This window comes from Daphnia carinata, chromosome 8 (genome assembly GCF_022539665.2).
Source record: "Daphnia carinata strain CSIRO-1 chromosome 8, CSIRO_AGI_Dcar_HiC_V3, whole genome shotgun sequence".
NCBI lineage: Eukaryota > Metazoa > Arthropoda > Branchiopoda > Diplostraca > Daphniidae > Daphnia > Daphnia carinata.
Window position 1 is genome coordinate 4,153,567 of NC_081338.1, and position 21,553 is coordinate 4,175,119.

The 21,553-nt window shown below is 43.0% G+C and overlaps 4 protein-coding genes and 1 long non-coding RNA gene across 9 annotated transcripts; 3 read left to right on the forward strand and 2 right to left on the reverse strand.

The window, feature by feature from the left end:
* The first annotated feature begins 774 nt into the window (after nucleotides 1-774).
* LOC130703582 (lysosomal alpha-mannosidase-like) lies at nucleotides 775-4,843 on the forward strand. Its single transcript, XM_057525007.2, has 11 exons — nucleotides 775-1,024; nucleotides 1,095-1,155; nucleotides 1,233-1,274; nucleotides 1,353-1,524; nucleotides 1,600-1,657; nucleotides 1,728-2,102; nucleotides 2,171-2,304; nucleotides 2,378-3,818; nucleotides 3,889-4,113; nucleotides 4,186-4,338; nucleotides 4,436-4,843. Exons 1-11 carry the CDS (start codon nucleotides 941-943, stop codon nucleotides 4,568-4,570), a joined length of 2,880 nt encoding a protein of 959 aa, XP_057380990.1. The 5' UTR covers nucleotides 775-940; the 3' UTR covers nucleotides 4,571-4,843.
* On the reverse strand, nucleotides 4,596-11,395 carry LOC130703578 (proteoglycan 4-like). 2 transcript variants are annotated; one of them, XM_059496415.1, is made up of 5 exons: nucleotides 11,195-11,395; nucleotides 5,697-9,529; nucleotides 5,381-5,625; nucleotides 5,170-5,302; nucleotides 4,596-5,091 (listed from the first exon to the last, which is right to left on the reverse strand). In XM_059496415.1, exons 2-5 carry the CDS (start codon nucleotides 9,499-9,501, stop codon nucleotides 4,904-4,906), a joined length of 4,371 nt encoding a protein of 1,456 aa, XP_059352398.1. In that variant the 5' UTR covers nucleotides 9,502-9,529; nucleotides 11,195-11,395; the 3' UTR covers nucleotides 4,596-4,903. The 2 variants fall into 2 exon arrangements, with proteins under 2 accessions (XP_059352398.1, XP_059352399.1); XM_059496416.1 differs by having other exon boundaries at nucleotides 5,700-9,529; nucleotides 11,195-11,394.
* Nucleotides 11,396-12,855: 1,460 nt separating this feature from the next.
* LOC130703601 (uncharacterized) lies at nucleotides 12,856-16,587 on the forward strand. Of its 2 annotated transcripts, XR_009004753.2 has the most exons (5): nucleotides 12,856-13,199; nucleotides 13,281-13,441; nucleotides 14,195-14,333; nucleotides 15,610-15,715; nucleotides 16,255-16,587. It is a non-coding gene; the product is annotated as an uncharacterized LOC130703601 (long non-coding RNA). The 2 variants fall into 2 exon arrangements; XR_009004752.2 differs by lacking the exon at nucleotides 15,610-15,715 and having other exon boundaries at nucleotides 12,860-13,199.
* On the reverse strand, nucleotides 16,491-18,838 carry LOC130703587 (probable protein phosphatase 2C T23F11.1). The gene is made up of 6 exons (XM_057525015.2): nucleotides 18,689-18,838; nucleotides 18,373-18,625; nucleotides 18,180-18,307; nucleotides 17,895-18,117; nucleotides 17,610-17,821; nucleotides 16,491-17,543 (listed from the first exon to the last, which is right to left on the reverse strand). The coding sequence occupies exons 1-6, from the start codon at nucleotides 18,737-18,739 to the stop codon at nucleotides 16,689-16,691; spliced, it is 1,722 nt and encodes a 573-aa protein (XP_057380998.1). The 5' UTR covers nucleotides 18,740-18,838; the 3' UTR covers nucleotides 16,491-16,688.
* A 208-nt stretch (nucleotides 18,839-19,046) lies between these two features.
* On the forward strand, nucleotides 19,047-20,678 carry LOC130703597 (small ribosomal subunit protein eS24-like). Of its 3 annotated transcripts, none has more exons than XM_057525027.1 (6): nucleotides 19,047-19,113; nucleotides 19,357-19,425; nucleotides 19,484-19,693; nucleotides 19,753-19,866; nucleotides 20,400-20,450; nucleotides 20,519-20,678. In XM_057525027.1, the coding sequence occupies exons 1-5, from the start codon at nucleotides 19,111-19,113 to the stop codon at nucleotides 20,403-20,405; spliced, it is 402 nt and encodes a 133-aa protein (XP_057381010.1). In that variant the 5' UTR covers nucleotides 19,047-19,110; the 3' UTR covers nucleotides 20,406-20,450; nucleotides 20,519-20,678. The 3 variants fall into 3 exon arrangements, with proteins under 3 accessions (XP_057381010.1, XP_057381013.1, XP_057381012.1); XM_057525029.2 differs by lacking the exon at nucleotides 19,047-19,113 and adding an exon at nucleotides 19,123-19,213; XM_057525030.1 differs by lacking the exon at nucleotides 20,400-20,450.
* The last annotated feature ends 875 nt before the right edge of the window (nucleotides 20,679-21,553 follow it).

A 21,553-nucleotide genomic window follows, 5' to 3' on the forward strand; every position in this document is an offset into this window, starting at 1 on the left:
CCGTTTCCCTTTTTAAAAAACCGATGGTGTTAACTCATTAGATAAATGGTTCACAAAACTTTTTTTTCTTATCCTATTTTAATTTAAATTACAGGGGAACATGAACTATATTGTATTTAATAGAGTTCATTTAACAAACTACTATTAGACATACTACAGAAATATTTATTACTTATATCGCACATTATGTGGTCATAACCAACTTTTCCAATTGAACTAATGTTTTACTATTTCATACATCTTTCGTTATATACAGCTCTTACATATTCTGATTTTGCTCTAATAATATTTTATTAAATGAACTCCATTAGATTCAAAATAATTCATGTTCCCTGTTGGAGGCTCATCGTTCCCCTTGGAACAAGGTAAATGAAATAGAACTATTTCTTAGGAGAAATAGGACTGATGCCGAGGAGAAATAGGACTGTCCTAAAAGTTTTTAAAAGTCAGTCCTATTTCTCCCAGTCCTATTTCTCCGGTAGAAATAGGACTGGAAATTTTCAGTCCTATTTTTCCAGTCCTATTTCGTTTCAGTCCTATTTCACCGCCAATCTAAACATGTCATAGATAAGAAAATTACTAATTACTATCATGTGTAAGAAGACATTGCAAACTGCACTGAAAGGTAACCTCATGTCAATAATCGATAATAATTGTTTCTAATACATATGTGAAAAAACACAAAAGGTAAGAGAAAAAAAATTTTATTTTACAACCTAATGCTTTTTCAAAACCAAATTTCATTTTAGTTGCTGTCATTGTTTACATTTACAATTGGCCTGTTTTGGCCTTGATTCCCACGAATTTCTGAAAACGACACCACTGTACACAAACATGAGTGGTGGGCGGTAATTTCCTATGAATCGAGGTGGATTCTACAACAGAGATTTGCTCGATTCTAGTTTGCAATTCGAAAACACAATTGTTTTCGGCTTTCGTCATGCAGAAATGTGTTATAACAATTCTTTCTCTTTTATATAACTTGCTAAAATATGGAGAAACAGCGTGTTACTATTCATCGAACGTAAACAAAAGTTCTCTGCTACTCTCTAGGGAAAAGTAACGTATATTGTTTGGTATTTTCTTTATTTCAGGCTTGTCCCCAAGTTAAAAAAGACTTCTTGAATGTGCATATTGTTCCCCATTCTCATGATGGTAAAAAACTGCTTACTTTATTGGTAGTGAAAAGCTGTAAATTCCATACATGATCTAATCATATGTCTCCTTGGCAGACGTTGGCTGGTTGAAAACCGTTGAGCAGTATTATTATGGAGGTATGGCTGAGGAAAAATCACAGGTCTTTGCATGATAAATTGATGTCTTTTTGACATTTGTTCTTTTGTGACTTGCAGCTAATAACTCAATCCAGAATGCTGGTGTTCAGTATATTTATGATTCAGTTCTGGAAGAACTGTGGAAGGATTCAGAGAAGAAGTTTGTTAGTGTTGAGATGGAGTTTTTTTCACACTGGTGGAAAGAACAAGGCAGCCATACGAAAAGAAAAATCCACAAAGTAGTTGAAAGGTAGTATAGGGATTGTGAGAAGTAATGTTTTTCTGTTTTTGTAGTCTTCACATTCTTTGTTTTGCTTTTTTGTAGAGGACAACTAGAATTTGTTGGCGGAGGCTGGTGCATGAACGATGAAGCTGACGCGTCGGTATTATTTAGCAATGTAGAAAATAATATTAGTTTAACAAAAATACTCATAAAACATAATTGTTGCACAGTACGTCGACATCATCGATCAAATGACTCTGGGATTAAAATTTCTGAATGATACGTTTGGCGGTTGTGCTGCGCCAAAAGCTGTCTGGCAGATCGACCCATTCGGGCACTCAAGAGAGCAGGCCTCCATTTTCGCACAAATGGGTTTTGAATACCTCTTTCTCGGTAGGATTGACTACCAAGACAAAGCTGCTCGATTAAGCAACAGAGAAATGGAGATGACGTGGGTTGCGTCTGATAGTTTGAACACCAGCATCTTCACTGGAGTGTTGTATAATACGTACGGCCCTCCGCCTGGATTTTGTTTCGATGTTCTTTGTGGTGATGAAACAATTGTGGATGATCCGGATAGCCCCATGTTCAACATTGATCGCCGAGTAAGTATTACATCCTGTTGCTTTTTCAAGAATCAAGTTTAGCTATAACAAAGAAATTATTTGTCTAGTCGAAAAAATTGGTAGTCTATATTTTGGAGCAATCGAAGCATTACAGAACTAACAATATCATCATAACCATGGGCGAAGACTTCCACTATCAAAATGCCCATACATGGTACAAGAATCTCGACAAACTAATCAAGTAAAAAAATATATAGCTTATGGCTGCAGTAGGTTGTAAATAACAAATCTTTCAAAATATTGAACACTTTTAGGTATATAAACAAAGCCTACTTTAGTAGCAACATACGCCTATTTTACTCTACACCTTCGTGTTACGGTGAAGCGGTGAAAAACGCGTTTATCGAAGCGTTGCCGCGCAAAACGGACGATTTTTTCCCATACGCAAGTGACCCACATGCCTACTGGACGGGGTATTTTACCTCACGCCCGACTTTTAAAGGATTGGTTCGGCACAGTAGTAATTTGCTTCGGGCGTGTAAACAGATTCAAGCGATGACCGTCAAGAGGCGCTCCAACGTTCTTTTCCAATTTCAACGAAGCCAGGCGATTGCTCAGCACCATGACGCTGTAACTGGCACTGCTAAGCAGCATGTGAATAACGATTATTTACTACGTCTAGACCAAGGTATTCGCAGTTGTTCAAAAATATTTTCGGGATCGTTCAACCACCTGCTGTCATTGAATGGATCAACTATGAGACAAGAATACTGCACAATGCTGAATATCAGCCAGTGTTGGACGACGGAACAGAATGCACCGTTTATTGTCACGCTCTACAATCCAGTTACCCTACGTTCCAGTCATACTGTCCGCATACCAGTTGCTGATGGATCTTACGCCGTTACCGATCATGAGGGTAGATTAGTTCTGTCGCAGATGGTACCAATTGCCGAAGCTGTTTTACGTCTCCCAGGCCGCAATAGCACTGCTACAAATGAACTTGTCTTTATAGCTGAAGATCTCCCACCTTTAGGTCTTCGCTCCTATCATGTTCAAACTCCAGAAGGCAAACCAGGCAAGCGGATGTTGCGTTCCCGACCAAGAACGATTCAGTTGCCAAATGAAAAAGACGTCACTGTATCAGCATATGGCTTATCGTTGACATTTGATCGCCAGACTGGCCATTTGATTCAAGTTGGTAACGAAACGTTCCAGCAGCAACTGTTGTTCTATCGAGGAATGTCGGGTAACAATAGTCGGTTTGAATTTCGCGCTTCGGGCGCTTACATCTTTCGACCGAACGGAACCGAGGCTTTTCCTCTGCAGCCCGTTACTAAGCTAACGACCATTTTCGGCCCGATCGTTACGGAAATTCGACAACACATCAATGCAAACACAATGCAAATTTTCCGTTTTCATCGCAACGCATCTTACATCGAACTGGATTGGATTTTGGGCCCCATTCCAATTGATGATGGCATTGGGAAAGAATACATTTCTCGTTTTACTGGGCCGGCCATCCAAAACAACGGGACATTCTACACGGATTCGAACGGGCGGGAAATGTTGGAGCGTCGAGTGAACAATCGGGCGACCTACAAGCTGAACGCGACTGAGCCCACAGCGGGAAACTATTATCCAGTCAATTCTCTGGCCTATGTCGAGAATAAATCGGCAGGAATGAGGATGACAGTGTTAAATGATCGAGCTCAAGGGGTGTCCAGTTTGCTACCGGGCTCCCTGGAGTTTATGGTGGGTAGTCCCGTTATGATATGAACAAATGAAACTATTGTCTCTTCTTAATGTGAACAATTCTCAACAGATACACCGACGACTGTTGCATGACGATGCATTTGGAGTTGGCGAGGCTTTGAATGAAACAGCGTATGGCGTCGGTTTGGCTGCAAGAGGAACACATTGGCTGACGTTGGGAAAGTCTGGAACCGTAGCGCGATTTTTAGCGCAGCGAATGGTTCATCCTCCTATTCTCATGTTCGCTCCCACGACGTTCTCAGCGTCGGAATTTCGCCAATCTTATCGGATGGAGGTATTCATTTTGACATAGCCCCTATTAATAGCGACGTGCATTTATGTTGTGCTTTTCCCGCTTTCTAATTAGTTGGCTCTGATCAACCGAGACCTCCCGCCGAATGTAAATCTTCTGACTTTGGAACCCTGGGACGATGAAGGCCGCGTTTTGGTTCGTTTTGAACATTTTTACGGTGTCGGGGAGGACGAGAGATTTTCTCATCCAGTCACCATTTCTCTTAAGGTAATTAGTTTCGTCTGACCGAAATACCGGAATGTTCTCAGAAATCGTTTTCTTTTCTTATTCTTTTTTCCTTTATACAATTATCCTTCTTGAACAGGAACTTTTTCCAACGCTAAAGATCAAAACTGTAGAAGAAGTCAACTTGGCAGCCAACAGGCACATTAGGACTCTAAACGCTGATGAACTTGTGCTAAATCCAATGGAAATCCGCACACTAATAGTGTCTACATAAACACGAAATTCCCGAAAAATCCAAGTACATTTCTTCATCCATGTTTATTGAAGCCGGCAAGTAATGTCAGAATCAGGGACCAGCCCCTCTGTGCCTCGCAAAGAGCCGCGTAACACTCATTCATTATAATTTACGTTAACTAGTTAATAATGGTTGTGGTTTTGGGGGGGGAAGGTGAGATAGATGGTAATAATCATAATTACTAATTCGAGTCAACAAGGTAAAAAGAGAATTAAAGCAGCAAGAACAAAATAAAGCAAATTATAACAATAACCAATAAGTCAAAAACGATCATTCCAGTGTGAGCTCGGGTTTTGTGTGCGGTTTTCCACTTCACTCAGTAGATGCGATACGTTTTGCCTGGATTCTCCTGTTGCCGAGCATGCGTTCTCGCGCTGCTGCACGTCTTTCGCTCAACGAACTGGCGGCCGTACTCTTGTTGCTGCCCTTTTCATCATTGGACTTGGATGCGGAAGATTCGGATGATTCAACTGGCTTGGGTTTGTTGGCGGGACTAGTCCCTTTATTAGTCATAATATTTCAATTTTTAGATTTTTTCTTCAATTATTATTTATTTTTTTTTATTGGGTCATTCTTACTTCGAAATGATGGGCGGCGTTGTGATGGGGCATCGACCGAAGAAGCATGGTTAGCTAGATTGGGGTCTTCAACCGCCGAATCCGTTGACTTGGCCTCTGGCTTTTTCACATCCTCCTGTGCTGCGTCGAGCGACTAAGAAAAAACAAACAAAACGAAATTACATAACCAATTTCAAGCAAGGGAAACGAGTCAAGCGAAGCCAAGCATTACGGCTGAGTTTCGTCGTTCTCCATAGTTGTTGCGGCGAGACTGCAATCTCCTGTTCAGGTTTGATTGGCCGCTGCTGGGCAAAGCAGTCCTATCTGAATAAGGTCTAATCACGCTCGTCTCAGCATTGCTGGCCGCAGCGCCCGTTCTGGATCTGGATTGCTGCCTGTTATGGGGTCGGTTGGGTCTGCCTCCGAAATCGCTAGAGAACCCGGAAGGCTCGTCTTCTTTCGGCCAGGCAACGTCCGCTGGTTATGTCATAAAATGTTATCTCTTCATCTCTGCGCTTTTTTTATTCTTTTTTTTTTCAATAACTTACCACCGAAGATTTTCTTGAACTCGAAAGGTCCGTAACTGTCTTCGCTGTTGACACGGCTGAAGAATGGATCGTCACTGATTTTAGTGTTGTCTTTCTGGCCTGGTCTATCTCTCTGCTCTGGTCTAATTCTTTGGTTGTTAACAGGTCTGCGACGAGAGCTGCTGGGCCTCTTGAATCCTATGTCCTCTGCGAATCGTCCTTCCTGGGGAGCTTCCGCATCGGCTGTTGGCTCTTCGGCGTTGAACGCTGGGAAATCGGTGGTCTGAGCTGGGTCGACATCTACTGGAGAATCATCAGCATCCTCTTGTAGGGGAGCGACTGGGAATGGAGCCGCATCCACATCGTCGGATTGGAACTCAGGGAATCTAGATGGTTCGCTGTTTTCCTGGAAACCCTGGAAACTGCTGGGCGTCTCTTCAGGTACGTTTTGCGTTTGTTGAGGCACCTCTTCGTGCTCGTCGTGTTGGAACGGTTGTTCGGGCTGCTGTTGAGTGAAGTCGGGTTGCTGTTCAGGGAATTCTTGTTGCGGCTGCTGGGCAAACTCTTGTTGCTGTTGGGGAAATTCTTGTTGTTGCAGAGGAAATTCCTGTTGTTGTTGGGGAAATTCTTGCTGTTGAAGGGGGAATTCCGGTTGTTGTTGAGGGAACACTTCCTGTTGAAGGGGGAATTCCGGTTGTTGAGGGAACACTTCCTGTTGAAGGGGGAATTCCGGTTGTTGAGGGAACACTTCTTGTTGTAGGGGGAACTCTTGCTGGGGTTGTTGGGGGAACTCTTGCTGTTGCAAAGGGAATTCCGGTTGTTGTTGCGTGAAATCAGGTTCTTGGGAGAACTGAGGTTGTTCGGGTTTGAAAGCTCCTGCATCATCCTGATCATCGTCGTCTTCATCTGCGTCATCTTCCGCTTGTTGGGGCTGAATAGCTTGTGGGGCCTTTCCGAAAGTCTGGAACTTCAAAGGTAGTCCTTCGTTGTTGGGGTTGTAGTTGTGGAAGGGAGGGAAAGTCGGGTAGGACGGATAAGTAGACGGACGATCGATCGGTTGAGGTGTAGTTGGCGGGGCAATGTAAGAAGGCGTCGTGGCAGGAGGAGCAGCTTCGGTTGTCTGTGGTGGAGGTGCTGGTCGTTGATAAGATGGAACATTCAATGAAGCCGGGCGCTGGTATGGTGGGATAGTGGGTGTTGTTGGGCGTTGATACGGTGCGCTCGTTGGGGCTGTTGGTCGCTGGTAAGGTGCCGGGGTAGTAGGCCGAGGTCGGTAGGCAACTTGGACAGGTGGGCGAGGCGAGCTGGGAGGTGGGCGGACATAGTTAGTTGGTGGCTTGTACGGAGCTGGGTAATTGGGTTTCTGGAACGTGTTTTGCGTAGGAACTGATTCTTGAATGCTATGCGCTGTCTGCTCTCCTGGGTTGTTGAATTCATCATCTTCATCGCCGAAATTCGGGGGTGGGATCCATTCCTGCTCAGCTGGTCGGCTAACAATTTGGCTAGATGGATCGAACGAGTACTGATCGGGTTCGAAGCTCAACGCGAATGGATCAGATGGGACTGGCGCTCCTGGAAATCCGGAACCGAAATTGTTGTAACCACCAACCTCGGGGCGAATGGGGTATTGTGGTTCGTAGGATGGAGCTCCTGCAGGAGGGATGTATTGTTGTGGTTCAGTCGGTGCAGAGTAGGATGGCGCTTCGTATGAAGGTGGTGATGGCGTTGGGTAAGATGGCTCGGTAGGTTGATTGTAGAATGGCTCAGATGGTGTGGTATAGGATGGCTCGGAAGGTGGCGAATAAGATGGTGGAGATGGCGCGCTGTACGATGGCTCAGATGGTGAAGAGTAAGATGGCGCGCTGTACGATGGCTCAGATGGTGAAGAGTAAGATGGCGGCGAGAATGGTGGCGAAGGGAACGAAGATGAATCGAAACTTGGGGGCTCGAACGATGGCAAGGATGGATACGAAGACTCAGATGGCGGCGAGTACGATGGTGGAGAATAAGAAGGCGGGGAATAAGCTGGTCCGGATGGTGGCGAATAAGATGGTGATGAGTACGAAGGTGGCTGATAGGATGGGGGTGAGTAAGATGGTTCAGATGGCGGTGAGTAAGATGGCTCAGAGGGTGGAGAGTAAGCCGGTGGGGAAGGTGGGGAGTAAGCTGGTGGAGAAGGTGGAGAGTAAGCTGGTGGGGAAGGTGGAGAGTAAGCTGGTGGGGAAGGTGGAGAGTAAGCTGGTGGGGAAGGTGGAGAGTAAGATGGCGTCGATGGGGGAGAATAAGATGGCGTCGATGGCGGGGAGTATGAAGGAGCAGAGTAAGTTGGCGTAGGGGCTCCGTATGTTGGTTTAGGGTGGTGAACTGGTTTAGCCTTGGGAGCCTTGTAGGTCGACTTTGGTGGCTTGTGTGCAGGTTTCGGGGCACCATAAGTGGGTTTAGGAGCGTCATACGAAGGCTTAGGAGACTCGTAGGCGGGTTTAGGAGCTTCGTAGGCAGGTTTAGGTGCTTCATAAGCAGGGGCCTTTGGTGCTTCGTACGATGGAGCTGCGTAAGTTTGGGTAGGAGCGTTGTATGCTGGCTTGGGTTTGTGAGCCGGTGGTTTGTAAGATGGGGCACTGTAAGACGGGGCAGGTGGGTTGTAAGCCGGAGGATTGTATGCTGGGGCAGCTGGGGCAGCTGGGGCATTGTAGGCAGGAGCATTGTAAGCTGCAGCTGGAGCGCTGTAAGCCGGGGCATTGTAAGCTGGAGACGATGGAGCGGTGTAGGTAGGTGCGGAGTAAGTGGGCTTCTTCTTCTTGTAACCCTTGGGCTTCTTGGGCTTCCTTTGCTTCTTGGTTTTCTTGGCTTTCTTGTAAGGTTTAACTTTCTTCACTTTTGCAGGACGATCGTAGCTCTGCTTGCTGCTCTTGTACTTGGGTTTGAAGAGAGGCATGAAGCGGAACGTTTCGATGGCAGAACGATCGGGCATGGCAGCCATGAGGACTTCTTTGGCTTCGCTAACCATCAGATCGAGCAGGCGGCGCTGGAAGGCACGAGCTTCACTTTCCATAGAGCCATCAGCAGCAGATCCAACTTCGGTGGTGTCTTCTCCATCAATGCGGGATGTCACATCTTTTTCAGCCTCACCTTCAGCGACGTCCATACGTTCTTCAGCTTCGGTTTCCTCGCCTTCTTCTTCGACTTCTTCGCCTTCAGTGGTATCGTCAGATCGTTCAGTGTCCTCCTCACCTTCCTCTTCTTCTTCTTCTTCAGCCTCTTCCTCTTCTGGTTCAGCTTCCAGTTTATCAGAATCAGCTCGGCTTTCTACAACTTCTTCGACCTGTTGATCACCTTCAGGTTTGACATCTGTCTGAGCTTCAGCGACAGCGGCCGATGGCTCCTCTTCAACTGGAGCTGGGGAAGTTTCAGCAGTTTCAACAGGTTCTTTAGCTGTTTCGATTTCTTCTGTTTTGGGAATCTCTTCATTATCCAAAGATAAAGTGGTTGTGGTTGAAGAAGAATCGCTAATGTTTTCGACGGTGACTCTCTCAACCGTCTCCTCTTGTTCCGGTGCGTCAGTTTCCGTCGTTTCAGCGACTTCGGGAGCAGTTGTTTGACGCTGTCCGAAACGTGAGCGGGCCTTCATAAATCTATCGCGAAGTGCTTGCATTTCTTGATTGAGTGCCGGTGCTGGAACGATGACTTCCGAAGGCCCTTGGCTCTCCATCATGATTTGGTCAAGGTAGACTTGTCGGGGACGCGCCGTCTCGGCGATGGAGGCAATGCCAAGGACGAGGATGGCTGCCATGGCCGCAAAGGCAAATGGCTGCTGCTTGTGTTGCATTTTCTGGTCTCGAAAAAATAAATACCAACTGCCGGGTTCCAGGACATTTGAACAAAAAAAGAGAAAGAAAATGTTTGGTGGTCAAAATAGACAGTAACCAACGGATAATAATAAGCAACGGTTCACGTGCATTGAACGGTATGACTAAAGCGTGAAAAAGGTTTGGGTCGTACGAAACACGCACTACCAGCACATGGGGGTTTGAGCAAACAAAGTCATCGCTACTCTCAACGATGCGTGACTCTTTTTCACAGAGGAAGAAGAAGCAACGGCATCTACACTGAGCCGGTACACAAGTCGTAATAATTGTTATTAGTATCATTGTTGTCTCTCTTTTTTCCTCACACCCTCCAGCAGCCTGATTGACGCCCACCGCTTTTACATCCCACACCATCTGTATCATCTTCCAATGGAAATGACCACCCGTATGTGTATGTTCTTACATGACCTGCTTTTTTTTTTTTTAAGTAAGTACGCAACCGCATGGCTGTGAACATCATCTCATTGAGAAAAACTGAGTTCTTTTTTTTTTTAGATGGAAAGAAAAGAACCCGAGGACCCACGTTCCTGAGATCTGGTGCAGTGCTGATGGACGACGACCATGGTAGAATGATAGCCTATTATACAATTAAGTTGTGCACAACAGGTGGGCAAGTGTGTCAACCGTTCTCCTCACGTTGATGTACTGCTGGGCTCGTTTCCATCATCGATTTTTCGTAAGTTGTTTTACTACTTTTTTTTCCTTTTACCTGTTAGTCATCGACGATGTTCAACAGAGACGAAACAATAGAGGGAACATAAAATGCAACGAAGAAGATGATGGATGGCTTTTATAGCGATAAAAAAAAGAGTGGGCGTAATGGTTAGGTTTGAATGACAAGAGCCAATAGAAAAAAGCATTGAAACGCGGAAGTAATAAAAAAAAAAAGATGCACGATCGCGTGTGTACGTAGAAGCTACTTTTCTTAACACGCAAAAATGGCAAAAGACCCACCCGCAACAGATGGTAAAAGAAAAGGAACAAGTTGACCATCTAGTGAACCGATGAAATTGGCCTTGTTTCTAATAAAGAAGCAGATGTCGTCCATTTTTTTAAAGAAATTCTTTCTGAAAGGTTCTAAAAAAAATATGAACCGTTGGGATATTAACCACAAAGCCAGTACGCTGCAAATCTATTATCAGAATGCGTCAATCATCCCACCTAACAGTTGCCAGTCCTGTACTACGTCAATCTACCGTTATTACCTCATCTGCGGTTTGATGTGATGAACTCAATTGATGATTATCCCTTCCTTTTTTTTGGAATTGTGAGAGAACTTTTGGTTTCCGGATTCATTTTCGGCCATCTTTGTGAAATGGAACAATCGGAGAAAATTCTGAATCCATCACCGCCAATTCTTTTGAAATCTGTCACCACTGTAGTGGTATGACCAACTAACACACAATCAACAAGAACTGCGGGAGTGCAACTAATTTTCAAAGGCCATGCCACCCAAATTGAGGCGCAATTTTTCTACACGTATTGTAATGGGAGTTTGTTTGTGTTCCTTTTTTTTTATTGGCATTATTTCAGGCCACCTCTATTTATAAAGCCGGATGGGCCTCAATTTGTTTGTTTTTTTAGGCAATAAATTTTACTGCTAGGAAAGAAAGAAAATCCTATCAAGAAGAAGAAATGTACGTATTAGCTTACCGTTGATGAGGTTGATGGTTCTACCTATGTCGGCACAGGAGATGATGATGTGCCTTGTCAAGTGTGCAACTTGAATCGTAAGAAATGGCCACCAACTTTAAATAAATATTCGTTTTTTTTCTTCGGTTGTAGAAATTCTAGTAGATAAGACTGTAACCGATGTGTAGCTCACGAATGCTTGTCAACTTCTGGTATACTGAATCGTCTATTCCTTCGACTTTTATATAGGTTGGAAGTATGCTCCGGGGACGCTCTGTTAGACCAGCGTACCGCCTCTACTTGCTGTTGCTCGTGGCTGTTGTTGTTGCCTGGAACATGTGCAGGAGGAGGGACATAGGACCGAATGGAATTTGTTGGAAAATAAAACAAAAAAAAAAAAAAAAAAAAAACCCACAACAGAAGGTGCATAAGACACCCGAGGACCGATGATCTTTTGTCTACGTATACCTATGTGGTTCCTATGCCACGGCGCGGCCGACGGCGCAATCGGCATCGCGACGCCACCATATTGGCCAACTGCCAGGTTCTTCTCATACACGAAAAAAAAAAAAAAAAAGTAGGAGAAGGTAACCTAGTAAGAACCGATAGCAAACCGGGCAAAGTTTTTGGCGTTTTATTAACAATTAGCGGTCGTCGTGTAGAAGAAGAGTTACCCACCTGTTGGACGCGGCTGACCGGTGCTCTTATGTGTTGTGTAACTCGACAAATAGGGATCTGTGCACAGCTTCAAAAAAAAAAAAAAGAACTCTAACGGCACAGGCACTTACACCTTCTCTTAAAAAAATTCAGTTCCCTGTCGTTCTTCTCGTTTCTGAGTGACATCTTTTTCCGCCATCCGTTCAAAGCGGCACACGTGATTAATAACTACCATCTATCGTTAGTCATCGTCTTGATTCTACCTAATTTCTCATTTGTGTTTTTTTTTGCCGCAAGATTTTTCTTCTGTTTTTTATCGGAAAGTTCCAGGAAATTATTTTCATACCCCCCAAACGCATTTGAGAAAACAGATCGTAAAAAATGAAATTAACCCCAAAAAAAGGTAAAAAAAAAACTAGGCCTGCTGCTAATTTCCTTTTACTATTTTTGCTTGCGTTTCTATTGAGAATAATCAGCATTCTATGTACGTGAAATGCATAGGCCCATTCTTTTTAAATTATTAGGTTATGACTCCCTTTCATCTTTAGTTTATTAGAACCTATTTTATTTTTGACTAAAACTAAAGCATTTGGTCGTGACGTAACAGTTTTATTGAGTAATCATATACTCCTGCCATTGTGTCAATTTTTCGCTTTCCTCAATTTGATGCGGATAATCGAGGGTTACGATTTAACCAGAAGATGAGAGGCAATTTCTCGCCAGCAGCGATATATCTTCGTTTATTGGGGGAGAACAATTTAGTTTTAGAATGAGCATTTGGTGAAAGCAAAAAGACCAAGTGAACATACGCGACTTGTCTTTTCTCTTTCTCACAGTCGATTCGTCGATTGTCTACTTTAAACGACCAACTGTGACGCAAACAAATATTATTCTCTTTGTAGATGCCTACAACCTTTAAATTATGGATACGAGTTTGGAACATTTTCCCTTTTCACCTGGAAAGTTTTCGTTAGGCTCGAACGACAGATTTCTAACTCTGGAGCATGTGCGTGAAAGGTACCCTCAAAATTTTTAAAGAAAACCTTTTCCGTTACAATGAAACGGGCAAACCATTAAAACTGATGAAGCAGTATCTTTTTTCCACTTAAATATTTTTGGACGTCATTTGGCAACACGGTGCTTATTTTTTAATGTCACGTCGCCTGCTTTTGGTTCTGTTCGCTTCCTTCTTTCTAGATGCCAACTTGTCTAAAAAGCGTGTAAAGCCGTTAGATTTCTTTTTTGTTTGCATTCTTCTCTGTTCGAATAAATATCGATTTTGCATGATGGATTCCTGTCCTGAAACTGAGACAACCGCTTCCGTTCACCCATATTGCACGATAGAGCTGGAGGCACTGGCTGGATACCGGTATGTAGTTGCTAGTTTTCACTCCATTGGCGAGGTCGTTTAACTGTTTCCTCTTCTTTATTAATCATCATTCTCCCGCAGACGGGGAAGATCTCTCCAAAAGAAAGCTCATGTGGCTTAGGGGTATGTGGTACATCTGTCATGTGCGTGGAATATCTTGAGTACTTCATCACCAACTCCCACCTTAAATAGCCATTAATGATGACGGGGATATTTTTATAATTCTCACCTCTCACCAGTGGGTATAATTTGTTGGTTTCCCCTTAAAATTCCTAGTCATTTTCATGCCATACTGGCACACTTGTAAATACTTGTCTCTTGTGCACTTAGTCATGTGGTGTACTTTTACGTGCCATGTGATTGTGATTTAAGGGTTCAAAGCAAGTAATATACTAGGAGAACATTTCAACCCTTCATTTTGAAACAAAAGGCAATTGTGTAGTATTTGCCTAAGAAAACAGAAAAGAACGAAATAATTCGCATCGATTCATCTTTTTGACGTTTGATGTGTGATGGGAAAAGCAAGTGGACCACATTCATAGGTTCATTAGCTACCTGTGCCATATGATGAACAGTTAAAAAAGGAAAAAGAAGAAGAAGACAAGTCGGCGTGAAGAAAAGTAACAAGCCTACTAAAGGCACCGTAATGATAACGCCAACGACTGAACGAGCTCTTTATACGAGCCGTTAACCCCATTGGCGTCGGTCCCTTTTGGTTTCTTCCCCCGTCCATGTTTACATTGCCATCCTGTATCGCTGTCCGTCTTTTGCTAAGCTCGTCTGACTCTTTTTTCCCTTGCCGTTTGCCGCTGAAAAATTTACTGCATTTCATGATACAATTTCCACAGCAGGATGACTGTCAGGTGGAAACCCGTTTGCCGTTGAACGGCTGAATTCTATTATTTCTCTAAAAAAAAGGAAAAGAAAATTGTCATTGACGTACGGTGGTAAATGACGTAAATTCATATGTTTTTCTTTTTTTTTCTTTTATTTAGAACTCCCACATCGGTCATGTGGCAAGAATTATTCGGATTCCATTCAACCAGTGACGCCAAGAATCTTTAACCGTACGAAAATTCCAGCGAATGTTTCGCTATACTCCGCATAGGACTAATTACCAGCAGCAAAACCAAGGTTGGTTTACCTTCTTTTTTTTTTTTTAAGTTAAGAAAAGAAGACGAGAAAATACGCGTTATGGTGGCAGATGTGAGATAGACACAAAGGGTCTCGTTGCTCGGTGAATGATCCAAGTGCTATGAGCTCTGGCCTGGTTTTGATTTTTTCTCGCTCATGCTCTCTGCGGCGCCGTCATACATCACGTCAAGTGTAACGATACATGGCCACTGGTCAAATAGCCAAACGCATTTATTCCGGTACCTGGTAGCTATCTAATATGTATAGGATCCATATCGTATCGTTGGCATTATTTATTTTCCATTTCAACCGCGGATTTTCGTGTGGTATTTAATTTTTTTCACACATTTTCAGACAATAAGTTAGGTCAAACTAAATGTTAAGAACCTTTGCAATTTTAGATTTCCGCCCAAGAAAAAAAAAAACGACTGGGGGGTAGGACAGTGGTCTAACACCTCAGCATGCTCATCCAATCCATCATCGCGCTTTCGGCACATAATACGTCCCATGTGTTGCGAACCTCTGAACACCTCAATCACGAGAAGCCCTCCCCCCCTTGATGATTACGACACCTAATCCGCCTCAGGTATTACATTCGATTCCATCTGCTGCCACGACGCGTTAGAAAATGCTAGAATGATAATCAAAGTTACTAGCACTGGGGACTAATAACCAGTAATCAATATGGTTGGCTTATTTTTACGGACGCCGAAAGGGAAAGATTTTTTCTTCGTTTCTTGCGTGAGTGTATATATATATATATATATATATATATATATATATATATAATTCATCTATCCTCAATCAGCGCTCATATCGACAACCACAGCAGGAGTAGCCCGTTTATGTTTTACTATCTGGTCAGTGTCAGTTCACTTGCGGATGGACCTCCTAACCTGTTTTTCTTTTTTCGACTCTCCACCCGATTCTGCAAAACTTGCTGTCGTATATAGTGGCTATAAGATAACCATATGTCGCGTGTATTCGTCCGCTCTCTCCGCTTAGTGTACATATTTAGTATATTTTTTTCTTTCTTTTTTAAAGATAATGTAAAATTAACATCCACTGTGATTTACGTTCTCACCTTAATCGCCCAGCGCTGCGCTTACCGAATGAAGTAGGCCGTGTGGTTGCTTCATTGGGAAAGTTTGCCCTCCTTTGAATAGTTCCATCAGTGGACTTGTTAGCAGCGAAGACAATTGGTCAAACTGCTGCTATATATCCACTGACATAGGCACATTTATGTTCACTATATCTACATACGGTATTTTATTAGGAGCCGGCCAAATAATTTCTAGAGGAGGAGGCGACCAACCTCATCATCAACATCTGTTGCTGTGGCCTAGCTTTTGTTTCGGGCCAAGGGAGAGCGAGAAAAAAAGGTATTCTTTCTTATTCTTTCAAAGATAATCACAATGATTTGCGATGCTCTTGTTTGACGTTTTACGAGCAGCTGACACGGTTACGTCGTTTTCTAGTTCTGGGAAGCCATTCCTCGTGTTTTTGTTTAGATGCGGGAGTTCGTTTTTATATTACTTCCGCGTTAATTTTCTCCCTCCACCTCCTCTTAAAAAAAAAAAAATGTAAACAAACAGAATAACAAAAAAAAAAAAAAAGACAAAATACCGGAAATGTTGGGCAACGATATCTATTTTGTATTACCATGAATTAACAGAGGAAGAGGAAAACAAGAAAGTCAGCGGCAAGGACATAAAATAGTCAAATCAATGCAACACAAGACACACACACAAAAAAAAAAGAGACAAAGTTGAAACGATGAACAACCCTGGTATACTCGATCGCGCCGCGATCGTTTTCCAAAAAAATCAGAATTTGGTTACGAAAAATATGCCCCCAAACACACTGAAACCACACTGTTACAATAAATCGTTCTTACGTAATTTTTTTTTCTTGTTTACAGGATCCTATACGACCATTTCCTGTGTGGCGAGTTAATGTATGTGCGCGACCTAAAATGCGTCCATTGGTTGCGAAAACAAATGCAAGGAAATCTCAGCTGCATCATGATTATTTTTGTTTGTTTGCTGTTTGGTTCTGAAAGGATTGTAAAAGTAAAAAAATCCTTACAAGAACAGCAAACATTTTATTGGCGTCAAATGTCGATATTTTCTTAAAAAGGAAAAAAAAAAAAATTACGGAGTAACAACGTATCCCATCTGGCGAGCGGTTTTAGCAACGAGCCCATCCAATTGTTTTGGTTCAAACTAAAAGACGAGCGAAGAAGTAAAAGAAATAATAACTGGCGAGAGGGCTCTGTACAAAGCGAAATGTGCAGCGGCTTTTTCTGTGTTTCTCAATTTCCTCCCTCAAAACTATTTTTTTTTTGTTTCGCTCCTACTTTCTTCTCTTCGTGGGAGTGAACGACCTGGAACGCTTCCTTCTTAAGTGGATGGGAGTTGTAGTCTGACCGAATCGGAGGTTAAAGGAATCTTGGGAACGCAATGAACGCGCAACTTGAGGTGAGGTGCCCGATCGAAGAATGCGGTGACTTCTCGGAGACAACGTTGCAACCGGGAGTGACTTGCGACTTCGTTTACTACTGGTACTACTTGCACTGTTATTACTACTGCTGTTGATGTGATTCTCTGTGTCGCTGGCATTTCTTTCTTCACTAGCCACATCAAGACGAGATCGAGTCATCGGTCTTTTTCGGGATAGACAAGCAGGGTCCACAGTAACCATCTTTTTACGGACGCCAACTAACTGAGAGCCCAGCGGCGGTGCGGACGACGTTGAAGCTGTTATCGCCTTCTTGCAACTAAACTTGTTGTCTAGGTTCTCTAAGCTGTCGGATGGTGCTATCCGGTTGCGCAGCACCCGAAGAGGTGTAGTTACTTGCGGGGGAGTTGTGTCCACCGGTAGACTTGTTTCCAGTAAAGCTGGCGGGACTGGTGTAACATCACTCACGACAGGTGCAGACAAAAGGGCAGCTAATTCAGACGGATTGTGTTCGGGTGTTTGAACGCGCTCTTTCGATGTTTCAATTCCGTTGTCTGAAGTGGGTACGGTAGGAGCGGAATCTGTGGCAACATCTTCCGGTCTGCGCACAGGCATCAGAAGACCAGTCAGAGGTGGACCAGGTGGATCAAGTAATGCTGTCACTGCCGTACAGTTATCTGCACGCAATTTATTCATCATCCAGTAGTCTAGAGCCGTGTTGACTAGTCGTTTGGATGGATTCGTCCACGGCTATTAAACAAAAAAAAAAAAAACTATGAATACTATTTCGATCCCAATTTCAATTGCATCTCTTACCAATGGTTGATCGGGAGCGGCATGCATTTTGTTTTGCCTATCGATGTGCTGAACTACTTCTACCGCCCTTTGCGGCGGAATCATGTTCCAGAGGCCATCGGTACCAAGAATAAGACAACGATGTCGAGAAACATCAATAGTCATTGTGTTAACATCTGGTTCAGGAGAAACAACAAACTGATTCGACGCCGAGTTGAAGCTCCATAAATCACCTAGTCGGAATGATATTTTTGATAGTTGGAAAACGATGCAAATGACGCTGACACACTCTGGTTAAACGCTTACCTAGCGAGCGGGCGACAGCAAGAAAAGGGATTTCATCTATGTGTGTGGATCTAAGAACTGGTCCTTGGTGACCAATTTTTGGTCTATTCCAAACGACTCTTGGAACTCCTGCTTTCCAAACCACCTTTCCACCTGCTTCTTGTATCCTTCCTATCTCCATTGCTGATTCTGGTTTGTGATCCTGAGTAAGCGGTCGTGCGAGCCACACATTTGAATCTGGATCCTAAAATAAGTATTCACAAAAGTTAAACTGTTTTTGCAACCACTGGAAAGTGTTCATCATACCTGATACCCAAGAACAATTCCTGAATCTCCAACATGACCAGTAAAAATTTTGCCTCTTCTGATGAATGCTATACTAGCTGTTGTTCCTGATGTACTGGGTAGTCCTGACATGGTCTTGGGCCATGTGTCTATATGTTTATAATAAACACTTACAGTTTGAAGATTAATGTGAAACAACCACAGACTACATTACCCAAAACTTTAAACATGGCCTGGTGTGTGGTAAGGAAGCCCTCTTTGATGGCCTTTAGCACATCTTCGTCATTCTCTGACCAAAAGTAAGGGTTGCTCACAATGTTGTCCATCAAGTGTTCCTTAGCGAATATAGCAGCGTGTTTGCCTCCGTGTCCGTCGAAAATGCCAAAATAAGCATATTCCAGGTCTTGGCCCTCTTTGGTATGTTGATAAGCAACACTAAAAACATCCTCCATGTACTTTCGATCGCCCTGCAAGAAAATCACACAATTTTTAGTGTTTCCCTATCACCGTTGGGTCAATTTATAGGCTACCTGGTCACAATGACCAGTTACACGTAGATTAACTCCAATTGACGGCGCCATTGTCAAAGAAAACACATGGATTTTGTTGTAAAACTTCTTTTCTAAACAATCACCAACCGAACCGACCCATAATAAACGCAACGGAAAAATGGTTTCAATGACGTCATGAAACAGTTGAAGAACGTGAGGCGTTCTACTAAATTTGGAAAACATTTCACGATTATAATTTATTTTAAGCTATACCTAACTCTTTATTCCATAATAAAATTAAATATAAATTTTAGAGCCAATGAAATTAAAATTTTTATTGAAAATAAGTTGTTTGCAAAATATTTTTAATTCCCAACTGCGTCTCCAGGCAAAAGAAAAAAAACTTGACAACGCTGCACTGTGTTCCTGAGTTCCCATCCTCTTCGCAAAGCGATCCAACAATGGTAACTATCGTTCCTTTTTCGCATCTCTTTTATTCGTAGACATCCTACCGTTGATTAGCGTTTTTTCCGTTTGAGTATCTTTTTGGTATATCACATAATGGTGCGTGATATTTTTTTCTATTAATTATATTGTAAAAATTATGTGTCAGATAAGTGTTTGGGTGCCGACGTCTGTCACACTTAGATTGCCGATGAAATATAAGTGTGTGTTGTATTAATTTTATTTTGTACCTGCTAATGTAGGCGGAAGTGACGGCTACCATTCGTACCCGCAAATTCATGACCAACCGGCTTTTGGCCAGGAAACAAATGGTAAATTGTTAAAAGTATTTGTTGATACTGAGGTTAATCAAAAATGTGCTACGTGTAGGTCGTTGATGTCTTGCATCCCGGCAGATCGTCCGTCCCCAAGAAGGAGATCGCCGAGAAGTTGGCCAAGATGTACAAAGTGACTCCCGATGTTGTTTCCTGCTTTGGATTCAGGACCAACTTTGGTGGTGGAAAGACCACTGGATTTGCCCTTGTCTACGATTCCATGGACTTCCTCAAGAAGTTTGAACCTAAGCATCGCCTAGCATTGGTAAGTACTCCCAAGTTTTCATTTTTTAATTTCTAAACAACTCTTCATTTTGTGAGTAGAAGGGTATGTTCGAGAAGAAGAAGGTATCCCGCAAACAGAGGAAGGAAAGAAAGAACAGAATGAAGAAAGTCAGGGGCACCAAGAAGGCGAAGGTTGGAGCTGCTGCCAAGAAGGTACGAGTTTTGTTTCAAAATTGGTTGCTTTGGAATGCCATTGCTAGAACACAATTTGCTCTTGTAACGTCTTATTTTGGGACTTTGCCCCTAACCCCAATGCCTTCATTGTTGCAAACCCTAATTGAAGTTAAAATTCCTATTGTAGTCATACTCTAACCTGGGAAAGTTTGCGAAGCCTTTTTTTTTCTGTTTTTATATCCATTATCCAGTTGCACACTGTCTCAAAGAACAGTAATTGTGGGTTCATCTGCCCTATCACGTTGCTTGCAGCCCTTTTTAACACGCGCACCCTCCAAATCTTTGATACTGGCGTATCGCTTTCTAGTTTTGAAATAATCACAAGTCATGCTTGCGGTAATTAGATGAAAAGTTCATTCCGTTTGATATAGCAGTATAGTCCGCACGCTTCGTTCATTCATTCATTCGCTATTATCACAAAGTTTTGGGAAATTTTCTATAACGTTTTCTTAACTATCTCTGGTGGCGGTCTTCTCTCTCTGGGCTATTTCTAAAACTACTACCCAACTCAGAAATAAGCCTTCATTCAAAATTGCTTCACGTATGGGGTTTCCTGGTGCGAGGTGTGTTTAGTGACCGTCGGATGGCGATACGTGTTCTAATCTTTGTTTTTCTCTTTCAATTTCTCCAGTAAGGTGTACCTGTTGTCGTCTGGAATTGTCATCATCATCAAAGATTCCGAGACGCGCCAATACACTCTGCTATTTGCCGGCTGCGAAAAAATTGTTTTTTATTATTCTTTGCTTCGTCGCGGTAGGGCTTTGACCGTTAATTACAACCAAAGAAGCTACCGCGATGGTGTATTGTTTACGCGCCTTACCAGGGTTGCATGCCTCGATGCACAAGCCACCACTACTCAACTCCCTTTTAGTAGGATAGTGGGTCGATTCATTCTTTTGTTTTCTTCTTAATTTAAAGACCAGCGCGCGCGGTCGGTTGACCACAAAATCACCGCCACTGCGACGCAACGGCGGAAAAAAGGTCCCGCGATTTTGTTATATTTTATTCCCACCTTGCTAAAACGGTATGCACTGACCCGTCCACTTAAAGGAAAAAGCAAGAGAACTAGGTGCAGTTGAAAAGAACGCGCCTAAAGTATGCGATAGAAAGGAATACCCAAGTAAAAATGAGACCGGTCGGGGTCGACGTTGATTTGACGGCCGTGTCTTGTCGGTTAGGTTCTTTTCGCGTTCAAGGCTCGACCGTAATTTCAAAGGAATGGTCTGGACGGGAAAGTAGATAGGTGTAAAATTGTCTGGAAACAGTTCATGGGCTTTCCAACAGATTACCAGCTCTGCTTGAAAGATTGTATCGAAAGTTGCTTGACAGCAATCGTGCACATTTGCTCAATGGCTGGGAAAAAGGTTTGAATGAATCGAGTCGTTGTTGCGTAAAAAAGAACATTCTTAAAAGCTCGTGATGGCGGCTCATTCTCATTCAAAACGCGACATTTTTCGCCGTTCGATGAAAGATTGAGTACTGGATTCGTCCGGTTTTATCCGCGCCTGCTCTCGTCAGATGCTGGTACTGCAGAAGGTTTTTACGAAGTTGACAGTTTTTCTTTTTTTTTTTTTTCTCTAATGGTCATTAAGTCAACATTCTTTTGTTGGCGTCGTTGGAGGGAAAATCGAGTTGCACACGCCTACGTTGGTGCATACAAACACGT

What these genes read in the sequence shown, in the direction of transcription:
- LOC130703582 (XM_057525007.2), top strand. Translation starts at nt 941, where the DNA reads ATGCAGAAATGTGTTATAACAATTCTTTCTCTTTTATATAACTTGCTA. An exon ending in AATCTCGACAAACTAATCAA is followed by an intron (nt 2,305 to 2,377) that starts GTAAAAAAATAT and finishes GAACACTTTTAG; the next exon opens with GTATATAAACAAAGCCTACT. An exon ending in CGGGCTCCCTGGAGTTTATG is followed by an intron (nt 3,819 to 3,888) that starts GTGGGTAGTCCC and finishes AATTCTCAACAG; the next exon opens with ATACACCGACGACTGTTGCA.
- LOC130703578 (XM_059496415.1), bottom strand. Translation starts at nt 9,501, where the DNA reads ATGCAACACAAGCAGCAGCCATTTGCCTTTGCGGCCATGGCAGCCATC. An exon ending in GTTCAAGAAAATCTTCGGTG is followed by an intron (nt 5,626 to 5,696) that starts GTAAGTTATTGA and finishes TGACATAACCAG; the next exon opens with CGGACGTTGCCTGGCCGAAA. An exon ending in ACGCCGCCCATCATTTCGAA is followed by an intron (nt 5,092 to 5,169) that starts GTAAGAATGACC and finishes TGACTAATAAAG; the next exon opens with GGACTAGTCCCGCCAACAAA.
- LOC130703587 (XM_057525015.2), bottom strand. Translation starts at nt 18,739, where the DNA reads ATGGCGCCGTCAATTGGAGTTAATCTACGTGTAACTGGTCATTGTGAC. An exon ending in TAACTGGTCATTGTGACCAG is followed by an intron (nt 18,626 to 18,688) that starts GTAGCCTATAAA and finishes ATTTTCTTGCAG; the next exon opens with GGCGATCGAAAGTACATGGA. An exon ending in TGCTGTCGCCCGCTCGCTAG is followed by an intron (nt 17,822 to 17,894) that starts GTAAGCGTTTAA and finishes CATTCCGACTAG; the next exon opens with GTGATTTATGGAGCTTCAAC.
- LOC130703597 (XM_057525027.1), top strand. An exon ending in TTTTGGCCAGGAAACAAATG is followed by an intron (nt 19,426 to 19,483) that starts GTAAATTGTTAA and finishes TGCTACGTGTAG; the next exon opens with GTCGTTGATGTCTTGCATCC. An exon ending in CTAAGCATCGCCTAGCATTG is followed by an intron (nt 19,694 to 19,752) that starts GTAAGTACTCCC and finishes TTTTGTGAGTAG; the next exon opens with AAGGGTATGTTCGAGAAGAA.